We start from the raw sequence: 15790 nt of genomic DNA on the forward strand, positions 1-15790 counted from the left end.
AGTCTACTGCTTTGCCATTCAGTAAGATCAACGGCTAATTCATGACCCTAACTCCGATTTCCCATCTCATCTCTATTTCCCTTGAATCCCTTAATTGATCTTAGCCTTGAAGAAAAATGTCAATCCTTGAGTATAATTTAATTGCACAACATTCAGTTATTTCTCCACACATACAAATGCGGAACTTTCAGAACTCTTACTAGAGTTACTTGCTTTTTACACTTTGACATGAACCTTTTAACAGGGGTGGCACGGTGGCTCAGTGGTTAGCACTGCTGCCTCACAGCACCAGAGACCTGGGTTCAATTCCCACCTTGGCCAACTGTCTGTGTGGAGTTTACACATTCTCCCTGTGTCTGCATGGGTTTCCTCCAGGGGCTCCGGTTTCCTCCAAAAACGTGCAGAATAGGTGAATTGACCATGCTAAATTGTCCATAGTGTTAGGTGAAGGGGTAAATCTAGGGGAATGGGTCTAGGAGGGTTGCTCTTCAGAGGGTCGGTGTGGACTTGTTGGGCTGAAGGGCCTGTTTCCACACTGTAAGTAATCTAAAAAAAATCACTGCAGTGTAACTGCCCTCTCCAAATAATTAGGCAAGACCCACAGCAGAATCAAAGATTACGGCAGCAACTATTTTATGCATAGGCTAAATGGGCCTAGATTTAGTTAAAGGTTCCCCAAGGAAACTGTAACTTCAATTAAATCATGAAAATTGTACCATGTGGTTAGTTAAATGGAAGGCCAGGTTTATTCTAAAATAGTAAAAGGTAAAGTCACCATTGTCCTACTGGATCACAAGATTGCTCTCTCATTGGAGAGAATCAGAAGTCACACAACACCAGGTTATAGTCCAACAGGTTTATTTAAAAGGATGTCATTTCACCTGACGAAGGAGCAGCGCTCAGAAAGCTTGTGATTTCAAATGAACCTGTTGAGTGTAACCTGGTGACGAGTGACTTCTGACTTTGTCCTGCCCAATCCAACACCGGCATCTCCAGATCATCATTAGAGTGCGGTGCAATGGGTAGTACTTTAACCTGAAAGTCGCTGCAGCTCAGCAGGGGGAAAAGGGTTTTTGATGGTACTTAAATTTGTGGAGGACAGATGACTAGATTCCCTACAGTGTGGAAACAGGCCCTTTGGCCTAACAAGTCCACACCGACCCTCCAAAGAACAATCCACCCAGACCCATTCCCCTACATTTACCCCTGACTAATGCACCTAACACTACAGGCAATTTAGCAAGACCAATTCACCTAACCTGCACATCTTTGGACTGTGGGAGGAAACCAGAGCACCCAGAGGAAACCCACACAGACACGGGCAGAATGTGCAAACTCCACATAGACAGTTGCCAGCGGCTGGAATCAAACCTAGGATCCTGGTGCTATGAGGCAGCAGTGCTAACCACTGAGCAACAGTACAACCCCATTGAGAAGGAGTGTCCTTCATGGTAATCTCAGTCAGTGCAGGAATACAAACCAAACTATTGGCATATTCTGCATCACAAACTACCTGTCTACTCAACTTAGCTAACTGATCCCCTGTCATGTGTGTATTATACAGGATTCAGGAGAAAAGACCAGAACAGCAGTAAAAGAAAACTATAAATGCTGTAGAAACTCAGTCAGTCTGGCAGCATCTGTGGAGAAAGAAACAAAGTGAGCAAGATCTCCAGCATCGGCAGTATGTTGCTTATATGTAAAACACACTTTACTTGAAATATTATTCAATTGTTCTCACAATTTATCAAGTAAACTAATTATAACCATTATTATAAAAAATATTTTTCCCCCAGAGGTGAATCTTGTGGAAGTGCAGTTCCACATACTTTTGGCATTATTAGACATTGCAAACATTGTGCAATTCAGCTTTCACATGCCTTTGAAGTATGGTCAATGTTGCAATGCAATAAATGCAGCTACAAAATTGTAAAAGAAATGACACAGTGATAAAGATCGGTAACACATTCTTTTGGGGATTTTATTTGAGAGGTTAATATTGGTCAGGACACGGTTTTAAATTCCCCCTTTCTTTAAAGTAACATCGCGTGTCTTCGATTTAAAAGGGTCACTTGACTGCTTTCTCTCCACAGATGGTGTGGGATTCGCTGAGGTCCTCCAACAATTTCTGTTTCAGATTTCCAGCATCAGCAGTTCCTGGTTTTATCCTCGGTTTATTATTTCATCCAAAAGTATCAAGTCTTCATTTTGAGCTTACGGTTCAGGCACGGGACTCGAACCCAGCACCTTTTGTGGCGGAAGCCAAAGCGCTTCACCCTGAGCTACGCCAGGGGCTGGAGAAGCCGTTCCCTCCCCTTTAACCCGTCCCTTAAAGGTTCTGCTTCTTGCCGACACAATGACACTGAGCCGGATCGGGTCGGCGGTAAGACGCCATTATGGCCGCCGTGTTCCGCCTACCCTGGGAATGAAACCCGTCCGGTGTACGGCCGACTTTTCATTCTTACCGAGGTTTTGGTGCCTCAGGATACTGAAGGGCCGGTCCCGGGAGGTTGACGGTTGGTTCTGGCTCACGATGAGCGTAAATAAAGCAGCAAGGACACCGGCGAAGAAGGGGCCCATCCTGTGCCGGTGCGGGGTCCTAGCGCCCGACTGATGCGCGCGCAATCCCCAAGCAACAGACGCGATTGCACCACGCGCAAGCGGCTAACGCGATGACGTCATTCACACCTTGTTGCCAGCGCACGTTCCCAAGCTGCAGAAGTCAGGGGTTCCAATCTCACCTGCTCCAGAGCTGTGTACACCATCAGTGAATAGATTGATTGAAAACATATTCATATATCTTCTTTACGTGAAAATTAATAAGGAAAATGTTTCTTCTAAATGGTTTAAAGCACCTAAAATAAACAGTAATCAATAGTTTTGCAATAAAACAAATAACTGTAGATCCTGCAAATATTAAACAGGAATTTCTTGAGAATTTCAGCAGGTCTGGCAGCATCTGTAAGGAGAGAAAAGAGCTGACGTTTTGAGTCTAACTGACACTTTGTCAAAGTGCTTTGACAAAGGGTCAGTTAGACTCAAACTTCAGCTCTTTTCTCTCCTTACAGATGCTGCCAGACTTGCTGAGATTTTCCAGCATTTTCTCTTTTGGTTTCAGATTCCGGCATCCGCAGTAATTTGCTTTGATTAAGGTACTTGCTATGCAGGGCCAGAAAAGTAAATTCTGTCACGGTTGTTTGTGGACTTTGGGAGGGCACCTCTTGTTCAAAGGCATTCAGGGGAATGGCCTCAGGATGGACAAGGCCCCTGAGATCCAGCCATACCCTTGGTCACTAAACCTCCTGCACAACTCCTAGCTCACAACCTGTCTCCTGCCATCACTTACCTGTACCTGGATCCATTGATGATCCTAGGTGTCAGGTGTGTGTCATACCGGGAGTAGCCACTATATTGGCTCAGTGGTTAGCATTGCTGTCTCACTGTGCCAGCCACCCGGGTTTGATTCCAGCCTGTCTGTGTGGAGTTTGCACATTCTCCCTATGTCAATGTGGGTTTCCGCCAGGTGCTTCAGTTTCCTCCCACAGTCCAAAGATGCATAGGTTAAGTGGATTAGCCATGCTAAATAGCCCACAGTGTTCAAGAATGTGTAGGTTAAGTGCGTTAGCCAAGGGTTACAAGGAAAGGGTAGGGGTTGGGTCTTAGTGGGATACTGTTTAGAAGGTCAGCGTGGACCTGTTAGGCTGAATGGCCTGTTTCCATTCTGAAGAAATTCTATTCTGTTCTGAAAACTGACAACCTCTAACTGATCTATTTGTCATCCTGTTGATATGGTAACCCGAATGTGCTTCAACCATTGCCTGCCGGAGGTTACTGTAAAACATGCTTTAGAAAGCCATAGAGACCCCAGTATTCAAATTATACTTAGTATAAGGGCTGTTAGAATTGCATGTACATACAGAGTTGAGAGCGTGGTCCTGGAAAAGCACAGCAGGTCAGGCAGCATCTGAGGAGCGGGAGAATTAGCGTTTCGGGCATAAGCCCTTCATCAGGACCGTCGATTTTCCTGATCCTCAGATGCTGCCTGTCCTACTGTACTTTTCCAGCACTACTTTTTCAGCTCTGATTCCAGCATCTGCAATCCTCACTTTCTCCTTGCATGTACATACATGTTACCAATGTAGGGATTAATAACCCATTAACATTCACCTTACATTTTATTCATTGTTTGAGAAAGGTTACAGTTTTTAAAAATGAACACATCAGGAATAAGTGGGCTTAACTAGGAGCACTTTTCAAAAGTACAAACACATTTGTTATTTTACAAAAAATTAATTAAAAATCATAATCTTCAAACATTCATTAATAACAAGTACAAAACCAAATAATAGCATTTTATCTTGTATAATTTTGTTTATACACTGCAATGGCATTATAGGATTGCTTACTGATTGATTTAAGTTTGGGCAAACAATTGATTAAGTGAACAATCTAGCTGTCTTGAACTGGGATAAGAGACCATAAACTAAGTCAAGACAAAGAACAGGGTTTAATGTGTAAAAGCAGCTTGTTGAGTATAAGTTCTTGTGACTGTAAGTAATGCAAATCTCAAACACTTGATCTACATAGTTGGCAAGTCATAATTTTTCAGTGGTAAGTGCTGATAAGTTAGGAAAATGTAATCAGACATTTTGTAAGAACAATTTTTCTTGAATTTTTTTTACCCACAAAATTTCAAAAGGTACAAAGTGAAAGGTCTTTTCAACTATATGTTAACAATAACAATTGTATAAATATTCAAAGCTCCTTATCAAAGCTTCTGCAGAACTCCCTGTCCTTGTTCATATTTCTGTTCTTGCTGAAGTTGAAATGTTAAATGCATTTTCCACCTCACACAAATTCTTCTGTGGATTTTTTAAAAAATCCATTTCAATCTCAAAGTAAAGTTTCTGCATGCAATATGTACAAGGAATTAAGGGATAGTATTCATGCAGAGTGAATCAGGCTTCTGGTCTCTGATTGTCTTCTCTGGCCGAATGCAGACTGCCAGGCGCTGTGTGGACAAAAAAAAGTAATTAGTGTCAGGATAAAAATGAGAAGGAGTCTTGCTTCTTACACTACTGTGCACAAAGTTCTAACTTTATGTGCAGAATCTTTAAAGGCATTTACAGGGGGAGCTTTGGGTGGCACAATATGAATAAATGATCACTTATATAGCTGGACTTTCAATTCAACAGTAATTTTGGACACAATTGGATGATTTGATGAGTTGGCACCATGTGAACCAACGGTGACTCCAATCCAGCAATTAAAATATTTTTTCTCGAGAACTGTTTGTGATACATTCTTGGGCAGTATTTGTTGATGTTTGGGGGCTATATTTTGATTTTCAGAGTCACCTTTTTCATCCTTCTATTAATTCTTCTATTAGATTATGCAGAAGCAATGTACTTTCTGTATTTGTGTTGAATTTTTAACATTTTCTTCTTTACAAAATTAAAATAGCAGTGATGCCAAAGATTAAAAATCACACAATACCAGGTTATAGTCCAACAGTTTAATTTGAAGCACTAGCTGCTCCTTCATCAGGTGGTTGTGAAGAACACTATTGTAAGACACAGAATTTATAGCAAATGTTTACAGTATGATGTAACTGAAATTATACATTGAAAAATACTTTGATTGTTTGTTAAGTTTCTTGTCTGTTCAAATGACCATGTTAGCTTCACTTCTTTCATATGTAAATTGCAAAACTTCTTTTTAAAAGTTACATTCTCAGGTGAACTTTAACAATTGGTGTCAGCCCAGATAATGTGGGAAGGTGTTAGCCCCCTGTATGCTACTGTCTGTGCAATAATGTTTAGACTGATTCTAATCTAAAAAACGAATTAACATAATTTTACATGGATTCATGTAGTTTTTGAGCAAAGTACAATGTAACTCTGCAAGTACAAATTCACCCCACAAACATATGTGTGTGTGTGTGGCAGGGGAGAGGTGGTGGGGAATTGTGAGTGTCTGTGAGACAGAGTATATATGTATGTTTATGAGTGTAAAGGAGGTCTTAGTCTATGAGATGGTGCATGTATGAGTGTGGGAGTGTGTGTGTCTTCAGGAGTGTCTGTGTGTGTGTATATATAGGGGTGCCTGATGTGTGTGTGTGTGTGTGTGTGTGTGTGTGTGTGTGTGTGTGTGTGTGTGTGTGTGTGTGTGTGTGTGTGTGTGTGTGTGTGTGTGTGTGTGTGTGTGTGTGTGTGTGTGTGTGTGTGTGTGTGTGTGTGTGTGTGAGAGAGAGAGAGAGAGAGAGAGAGAGAAAATATAAATAATGCAATGGAGTCACCTGTATTGTGACATGAACCCAAGATCCTGGTTGAGGCCCTCCCTGTGGGTATGGAACTTATCAATCAGCCTCCGCTCGGCCACTTTTCACTGCTACCTGTCCCGAAGTCCGCCTTGGAGATGGTCACCTGAAGGTCCGATGTCAAATGTCCTGAACAGCTGAAGTGTTCTCCAACTGGAAGGGAACACTCCTGTCTGTTGATTGTTATGCAGTGCCCATTCATCCACTGCCGTAGCCTCTGCTCAGTTTTACCAATGTACCATGCCTCAGGGCATCCTTGCCTGCAGCATATAAGATAGACAATGTTGGCTGAGTCACATGAGTACCTGCCATGTACAAGGTGGGAGGTGTCCCCATGCATAATGGTGGTATCCATGTCTATACTCTGACATGATTTGGAGATGCAGGTGTTGGACTGGGGTGTACAAAGTTAAAAATCACACGACACCAGGTTATAGTCCAACAGGTTTAATTGGAAGCACACTAGCTTTCTCTTAGTGTGCTTCCAATTAAACCTGTTGGACTATAACCTGGTGTCGTGTGATTTTTAACTTTATATTCTGACACGTCTTGCAGCGTCTATTGTGACAGGGTTGTATGGAGTTGTCCTGAAAGCCGGGCAGTTTGCTATGAAAAATGATCTGTTTGAGATTTGGTGGTTGTTAAAAGGAAAGCAGTGGAGGTGTGGGGAAGGTCTTAGCGAGGTACTCATCCTCATTGATAATGTATTGCAGACAGTGACACAGGCAGCAGCGAAAAGTGATGTTTCACGGATCCTGCCTGACCTGCTGTGCTTTTCAGCCACCACTCTAATCTTGACTCTGATCCCCAACATCTGCAGTCCTCATTTTCACCCAGCAGTGAAAAGTGACTGAGCAGAGACTGAAAGCTAAGTTCCGTACACATATGGAGGGCCTCAACCGGGACTTTGAGTTCATGTCGCACTAAAGGTGACCCCATTGCTCTATACACATGCACAGACACTCCTACACACACACACACACACACACACACAGACACTCTCACACATGCACCCTCTTACAGACTTAGACCCCGTTACACTCACACACATATATACACTCTCTCTCAAAGACACTCACAACCACCCAGCACCCCCTCCCTCCCACTCACACACAAACCCACATGCACACATACACACAATCATTTGTGGGGTGAATTTGTACTTGCAGAGTTACATTGTACTTTGCTCAAAAACTACATGAAACCATGTAAAATTCTGTTAATTCATTTTTTAGTTTAGAATCAGTCTAAACATTATGGCACAGACAGCAGCACACAGGGGGCTAACACCTTCAAAACGTTATCTGGGCTGACACCAATTATTAAAGTTCACCTGAGAATGTAACTTATTTTTAAAAAGTTTTGCAATTTACATATGAAAGAAGTGAAACTAACATGGTCATTCTAACAGACAAGAAACTTAACAAACAATCAAGGTATTTTTCAATGTATACTTTCAGTTACATCACACTGTAAACATTTGCTATAAATTCTGTGTCTTACAATAGTGTTCTCCACAACCACCTGATGAAGGAGCAGCGCTCTGAAAGCTAGTGCTTCGAATTAAACCTGTTGGACTATAACCTGGTGCTGTGTGATTTTTAACTTTGTACACCTCAGTCCAACACCAGCATCTCCAAATAATGCCAAAACTTGTGTGCACACTCATTATTAATCCTGTTAAGTTGGAATCTCAAGATTTTGTTAATTCATGATAAATACACTAATTGAAATGTTTCCAAAACTCCAAATAGCTCTCTCCCCAACCATACACAGTATCCGCTCATTGACCCAAGACAGCCAGTTGATCTTTTGCAGATCCACTACTGATCATCAGAAGCTCTGTTCATTTGGAATCATCAATATTTTTCCTGAACTGCTTGTTGCTATTGAGAGCCAGTGGCCTTGATGGTTCAGTAAGGAGTGCCTTTGGATCATTTTATTTGTTTTATTCACTTGTGGGATGTGGGGGTAGCTGGCTGGCCACCATTTATTGCCCATCCCTAGCTGCCCTTGAACTGAGTGATTTGCTAGACCATTTCAGAGGGCAGTTGAGAGTCAACCACATTGCTGTGAATCTGGAGTCACATGTAGGCCAGAGCAGATGAGAATGGCAAATTTCCTTCCCTGAAGGACATTAGTGAGCCAAATAGATTTTTACAACAGTTGGCAATGCTGTCATGGTAGATTCTTAATTCCATATTTTTAAAATTGAATTCAAATTCCACCATCTATTTAGCCAGAACATTAGCTGAGTTTCTGAATTAATAGTATGGTGATAACACCATAAGGCCATAATGTTTTAGCTTGAGCCACCTATACAATACCACTATGTTATGACTTTACAATGTGACATCGATAGCTTTGTCCAGCACTGCATTGCCATCTTTAGGAAGGAGTTTGACTTCTCCTTCAATGAAGTAACAATTTGAGCTCAGCGTTCTTTAAAACATAACAGACAAATAGGCTTGGTGTCTTTTATGTAGGGGAATACTAAAGGCATGCTCAAGGTCTCTCCTATTTTGTAAATTTATGGATTCTCTATTGAGAGCAATTGAAATCAGCCCCTCTTTCCCCACCCTACTGATACTTAGGCTTTTTGCTTCCCAACCCTCAGGCACTGTTCTCCTTTCATCCACTCACTGACCCAGCTGACATTCAAACCCTGCTCCTTCCACACCCACAACATCCTCTTTCTCCTTCCCCTCTCCTCTTCCCATCTTTCCCCTCCCTCCCATCCTCTTCCTTTTCCCCTTCCTGCAACCCACTTCAATCTCTTAAGGATTCCACATTAAAGCAGTATGGTAGCCTTCACTCTAATTTTTAATGAAGGAAGTCACAGCAAAATCTGTACCACCAATTCACACTCAGACTGACTACATGAATAGTAGGAACCTCATATCAGTAGGAACTTATGATCGTGTTATGAAGCTAAAACATCTTGTTCCCACAAAATCGAGGGACCATTCCCTAAATTAATTCAAATTAAGCCTCACCAAAAGTCTTTAACAAGACAGTGCATAAGGAGCTTTACTTTGTACGTAGACCTCTGATTGCTTCATGATGACCCTAATCCAGAACTGACATCTTTCAACCTTCATGAGCATGGAAATTCATTTCCAAACATCAGAACTCTTTCTGTCATTACCTCATGTGGTATTTGAACAGATGATACATTCACAATACTTTTCCATAAAGATGACAACATTTGTAAACTGTTGGTTGTACATCTTAAACTAATATCATTACAATGCAATTAAGTTCATATGTGTTTGGAATCTAAAGTTTAAAAGTAACACTCCTCCCTTTTTATTTTATTTTCTTCCTCTTAAGCTCTTTAATTGCCTTGTGACTGCATACCATTTCATATGCTGGGATGTATGTGAGTGTTCTACTTCCAGATCTTAAACTAGCATCTTGAAAATAACTAAAGATTGATTTCCACATGATAGTTTCTCCTCCCTTGCTTCCTATCTATTCAGTTCAGGAGTTTATAATGGACCACATATCTTTCCTTTTTGGGCTGTAAGCTGGAATGGAAGTTGGACTGCTACACAACAAAAATACCACAAGAGTTTTGAATCATGGCAAAATCGAGCAATGCACATTTTCAGCTGTACCTTTGGAAGAGTGAGGGGGATAATTTGGGAAAGAGTGGGAATAGAAATTGTTGAGTTAAGAAAAGACTGCCTGACGACAGCGCTCAGATTGGTGGAGCTGAAGGTTATTACAGATCTCTAAGTGCAGAGCAGCCGGAGACGGTCAGCAGAAAATCTCTCTCTCTTCCTTGTCTCGGTGTGAGTGAAAAGTCAGTAAATCAAGAAACTTAATAGAAATTCTCATAAAGGAAAGGTCTAAGTCCACCAGATCATCTATCAAAGTAAAGAATGGCTATCAATTTGCAGACAACAGGGAGCCATCTTTCTAAAATCAAAAGAAATTGTGATGGGCATTTTTTTTAAAGAAAAAAATTTAGTAAAGAGAGATTTTTAAAAATATCACAACAAACACAAAACAAGACAATTTAAAACAATACAAAGAGAAAGCACAGATTCGTGTATAATTATGTATATAATAAAAAAAGGAAAGGAACCTACTAAATACATAAATAAATAAATAAATAAATAATAGCTAACAACTAACTAACAAGTAATGATAATAATTAGACTCAGAGAAACAGACCAGTAGCTCTCAACCATCGAGCGCATAAATTTATGCATATTCATTTATTCGTAGTTCTTCCCTGGGTATTAGATTCATTAAACACAATCATTATGGCTATACAAAAGTCCTTATTAGTGTGGCAGACAAATCTGTGCCAGGGTAGTCCAAAAAGGGTTGCCATGTCTTATAGTAATTCTCAGTTTTATGGTGCACCATACCTATGAGAAAACCCAAAGGGATGTGCTCCATGACTAGCTTGCACAAGTCTAACAACCCCAGGGGATTTTCCAGATGCCCACCCTAACAGAATGTTTTTTCTTGTACAAGAAGTGAGGATACTGAAAAGCTTTTTTTTTGTCAGGCCAAGAAAAAGAGATACTAGGTCCATCTCCACCTTTGTCCCCAAGACCCTCTCTATTTCGCCTACCACAGTGCAGGACCAGAGACAATGAGTGAGAGTACCCTACTCATTTTACATTTGGGACATGTTGGAGATACTCCCACTTTAAATTTAGAGAGACTATCCGGAGCTAAGTGGACCATGTGAAGCGTCTTCAATTGCAAGGCATAGGTCCTATTGCAAATCAAGATCCTTTTGCATTTTCCATGATATCCTCCCATATCTCAAAGGAGATCTCAGTGCCCAGCTCCCTCTCTATATCTTACAAAATAGCTCGGTCTCGTCCAAGGGATCCTCTTCCAACAGGTGGTAGAGATTGCTGACAGAAAATGTGTTCTTAGCACTAAGCTCCCTCTTCTCTGTATCAGATCTATAGTAATCAGTTAAAAGTGTAGTTTTTTTTTAATGAAGTCTCTAATTTGAAAAAAAAACAGCAGAGGAATCTACTGGGCAACTCGTATTTCCAATCTACTGGTCAAAAGACATCAATGTGTCTCCCTCAAGTAACTCACCCAGGCAAGACACACCCCTAGCTGCCCATAGTTTAAACTCCGAGTCATCATCCCTGTTGTAAACCCGGCATACCAATTATGGGTGTAAGAAATAATGTTTGGCAATATTGCTTTTTCTCAATATTGCCACATTATCCTCCGTGCTTTAACAGTATTAATAATTATTGGGTTATGGCAATATTCCTTAAGTGTCCTCATTTTGTTCAAGAAGAGTAAGCTAGAAAAGGGGCATCCTGCCCGAGAAGCTTCCATGACTAACCTTAGTGAAAGAGGGTCCCCATGGACTCGAGTTACTCATGTAAGATGATAATGAGCTTAACTGATAGTTTTTAATATCTGGGAGGTCCACTCCTCCCAATCTGTGGGTTAGCTGTAATTTAGTTAATTTAATAAAGATTGTTAGCGATGCCAGATGAAAGAACTGAACCAGCCATTCAGTCTCCTGAATGGTTGCCTAGTAAAGATCAAAAGGATTCGTATAGGGTAGGGGAGAATATTCATTTTAATGAGGGCTATCTGAGCTAACCAAGAAATTGGAAGCGCCCCCCCCCATCCTCAAAGTACTTGCTTGATTCTGTCAAACAAATGGGCAAAATTGGCTTTAACTAGTCAATCAAAAATGGGAGTAATGCATATACCTAAGTAAAGAAACCCCACCTCCGTGACCATTTAAAGGGGAATTGAGATTCATCCTCATAACCAGGTAATTTTGGGAGACTACCCATAGGCATGGCCTCTAATTTTGTGAAGTTGATCTTGTAACCCCAAAAAATACCAAATGAGTGCATTGTATCAGATGAGTACCAAAAGTGTACGGTTTGACAAAAAGACAAGGACATCATCTGCGTACGATATAATCTTATGTAACTTTGTCCCTACTTCTGGAGCAGATATATTGGAATCATTACATATGGCCTCCGCCAGCAGCTCAATCACCAATGTGAAAAGCAAGGGCGATAGGGGACAGCCCTGTCGACTGCTCCTAAAGGTATTAAAATTGCTTGACTGCATATCTTTGGTGAGAACCACAGCCATAGGGTCACTATAAAGAACCTTTACACACCTGATAAAGACTTCAAAGCCAAACTGCTCTAAAGTATAAAAAAGGTGTGGTCATTCAACCCAATCAAATGCCTTCTGTGCATCTAGAGAGACCACTAATCCCTGTACTGATTGTTATTGACATGCATGAATCACATTGAGTAACTTCCTGACATTATTAGATGATCTGCAGCCCGCCTAGTCCTCCTTAATAATGGAAGGCAGTACAGTTTCTAGCCTTAACGCAGGAGGCTTAGACAGGATTTTGAAATCGACATTCAAAAGTGAGCCTACAGGAAGCACGTTCCCCTTGGGCCTTCCCTTTTTTAAGGATAAGCGAGATATTAGCCTCTTTTAAAGATGGCAGGAGAAGGTCACAACCGCGTGAATTATTGAACATACTGAACATTGGTCCTGACAGTATGTTTATAAATTCCTTATAAAATTCACTGGGAAGTCCGTCGGGACCAGGCACCTTTCCACTCTGAAGCTGCCTCATGGCCTCCTGCACCTCTTGCTCTGACAATGGGACATTAAGGAAAGACTCTTATTCGGGGTTTACACCTGGGAGATCCAAATTCTTGAAAAAGGACTCCATCCTAGCCTGCCCATCCTCACAGCTTTCAGACTGGTATAGTTCAGAGTAAAATCTCCAAAGAGCCGTGTTAATGCTTTTAGAATCACAGGTTAGGTTTTCTGCACCTTCCCTGATTGAGGTGATGGCTTGAGGGGTGCTCTTTTTCCTGGCAAGATACACTAAGTATTTGCCTGGTTTACCACCATGCTCAAACAACCTCTATTTTGCAAAAATAAGCTCCTTCTTAGCTGTCTGTGTGAGCATGGAGCTCAGTACAGACCGAAACGCTGTGATCCTTTGTAATTTAGCCGGAGAGAGTCGATCAAAGTATGCCTCCTCGGCTGCTTTCAACCATGTTTCAACCAAACATTGCTGCTCACCCTTCTGTTTCTTACTGGCAGAATAGGAACTAACTAAAACCCTAGCATAGGCTTTAGCGGTTTCCCAGAGCATGGATGAATTACTGGCCAAGTCTGAATTAATGTCTAAGAAAGCCCTGAATTCATTGGAAAAGTATTTGATAAGCATGCTGTCCTTAAGGATGAATGGATCCAATTGCTAGTGCCCCGAACCAACTATAACGTCCTTCCTCTTGACCATTAGGTACACTGGGGCGTGATCAAAAATAGTGATATTGCCAATTGTACAGGATACCATCTGCCCAAGTGTGCTGCGGGAGTCAAAAAGAGATCAATCCTGGTATGACGTTTGTGTGGATTGTAAAAAAACATAAAATTCCTGCGTGTAGGGTGGAAACGCCTCCAGGCATCCACCAACCCTAGTTCAACACACAAATCCCTTAGTTGCTTAGATCATAAAGAAGATATTGGGGTGCTTTTGGGCAATCAGTCTACCGTAGGATCTATAAACAATTAAAATCCCCCCTCAGTGGTAACGTGCTAAGATGCAAGGCTAATCAGTTTAGAGAATTCGTCTATCAGGTATTTAGGATGGGGGGGGAACAGTAAACATTTAAGATCCATATTCTTCTCCACTTATCAAGGCTTTAAGGATTATGAATCTCCCATACATGTCTTTAATACACTCTAACAACTTAAATGGGAGATTCTTCCTAATAAGTATGGCTGTTAGTATTAACTAACTGCTCCTGGTATTAAAAGATGAAAAATGAACCCGGTCATACCCATTTTGTTGCAATTTTATCAGGGCTTTTGCCCGAAATGTCGATTTCGAAGCTACTTGGATGATGCCTGAACTGCTGTGCTTTTCCAGCACCACTAATCCAGAATCTGGTTTCCAGCATCTGCAGTCATTGTTTTTGACTCTGCAATAAGGTGACATCCATCCTTTCCTTTTTAAGACTGAGAGTACCTTTTTCCTCTTGACCAGCAAGTGGCTCCCCTTAATGTTCCACGCACACCATTTACAGAGGAACCTCAATTATCCGAATATCAATTATCTGAATATCAGATTATCTAAAGGGAATCTCAAGGTCTCGATAGCAACATTACGTCAAAGAGCTGTTTCAATAGACAATAGACAATAGACAATAGACAATAGGTGCAGGAGTAGGCCATTCTGCCCTCCGAGCCAGCACCACCATTTATTATGATCACGGCTGATCATCCTCAATCAGTATCCTGCTCCTGCCTTATCCCCATAACCCTTGATTCCACTATCCTTAAAAGCTCTATCCAACTCTTTCTTGAAAGTATCCAGAGACTTGGCCTCCACAGCCTTCTGGGGCAGAACATTCCATACACCCACCACTCTCTGGGTGAAGATGTTTCTCCTCAACTCTGTTCTAAGTGGCCTACCCCTTATTTTTAAACTGTGTCCTCTGGTTCGGGACTCATCCATAAGCAGAAACATGTTTCCTGCCTCCAGAGTGTCCAATCCTTTAATAATCTTATACGTCTCAATCAGATCCCCTCTCAGCCTTCTAAACTGTATAGTGTATACAAGCCCAGTCACTCTAATCTTTCAGCGTAAGATAGTCCCGCCATTCCAGGAATTGACCTTGTGACCCTACGCTGCATTCCCTCAATATGTCTTTCATCAAATTTGGAGACCAAAACTGCGCACAATATTCCAGGTGCGGACTCACTAGGGCCTGTACAGCTGCAGAAGGACCTCTTTGCTTCTATACTCAATTCCTCTTGTTTCAACCCTGATCACATCTTTTGGTTACAGGTACAAGATTAAAAACAAACTCAGCTCACTGAAATGCTGCCGAGATCAGTCCAGGCACCATCTCCAAATGATTGACCTCCCACCCTCTCTCTCTCCCCCCACACTTTCCCTGGAGTTCTACATAGGGGTGCACCCTAAACCCCCTTCCCCAGATAATCTCTTCAACATTGTCCTGTACAGGGCAGAGGTGGAACCAGTCAAAAAGTTGCGGTAAAACGTTGTGTACGTGTGTGTGTGTGTGTGCGTGTGCGTGTGCGCTAATTGGAGACTTAACCCACAAAGGCAGCAGCAGTCTTACTGCTGGTGTTCAGTCCGGCTGACCCGGGGGGGGTGCGGGGGGAGGGGGTGTGCAGATGGGGGAGCAGGCGACTGGGGGCACTGGAGCAGACGAGGATGGGTGGTGGGTGGGGGTCAGAGTGGGGGCGGATGGGCGGGGGCAATGTTGGACAGGGGTGAGGGTGGGGATGGATGTGGTTGGGGGGTGTGCTGGGGGGTGGGAGCCAACAGGGTTGGAGGCGGGCAGTGTTGGTGGCAGTGTTGGGGGCTGGCAGGGGGGTGGACAGTGTTGGAGGCGGGGTTGGTGGGTGGGCAGGGGCAAACGGGGTTTGGGGGGTAGGGGCGCT

The 15790-nt window shown here is 42.2% G+C and overlaps 1 protein-coding gene across 1 annotated transcript in view; it reads right to left on the minus strand.

The window, feature by feature from the left end:
* Nucleotides 1-4225: 4225 nt before the first annotated feature.
* slc6a4b (solute carrier family 6 member 4b) overlaps nt 4226-15790 on the minus strand; it is a 50682-nt gene continuing 39117 nt past the window's right edge. The window contains exon 13 of the mRNA XM_072587922.1: nt 4226-5011. Within this exon, the coding sequence (XP_072444023.1) occupies nt 4931-5011 (81 nt within the window). The 3' untranslated portion in view covers nt 4226-4930. The remainder of the gene's footprint in view (nt 5012-15790) is intronic.

This window comes from Chiloscyllium punctatum, chromosome 17 (assembly GCF_047496795.1).
Source record: "Chiloscyllium punctatum isolate Juve2018m chromosome 17, sChiPun1.3, whole genome shotgun sequence".
Taxonomy (NCBI): Eukaryota; Metazoa; Chordata; class Chondrichthyes; order Orectolobiformes; family Hemiscylliidae; genus Chiloscyllium; species Chiloscyllium punctatum.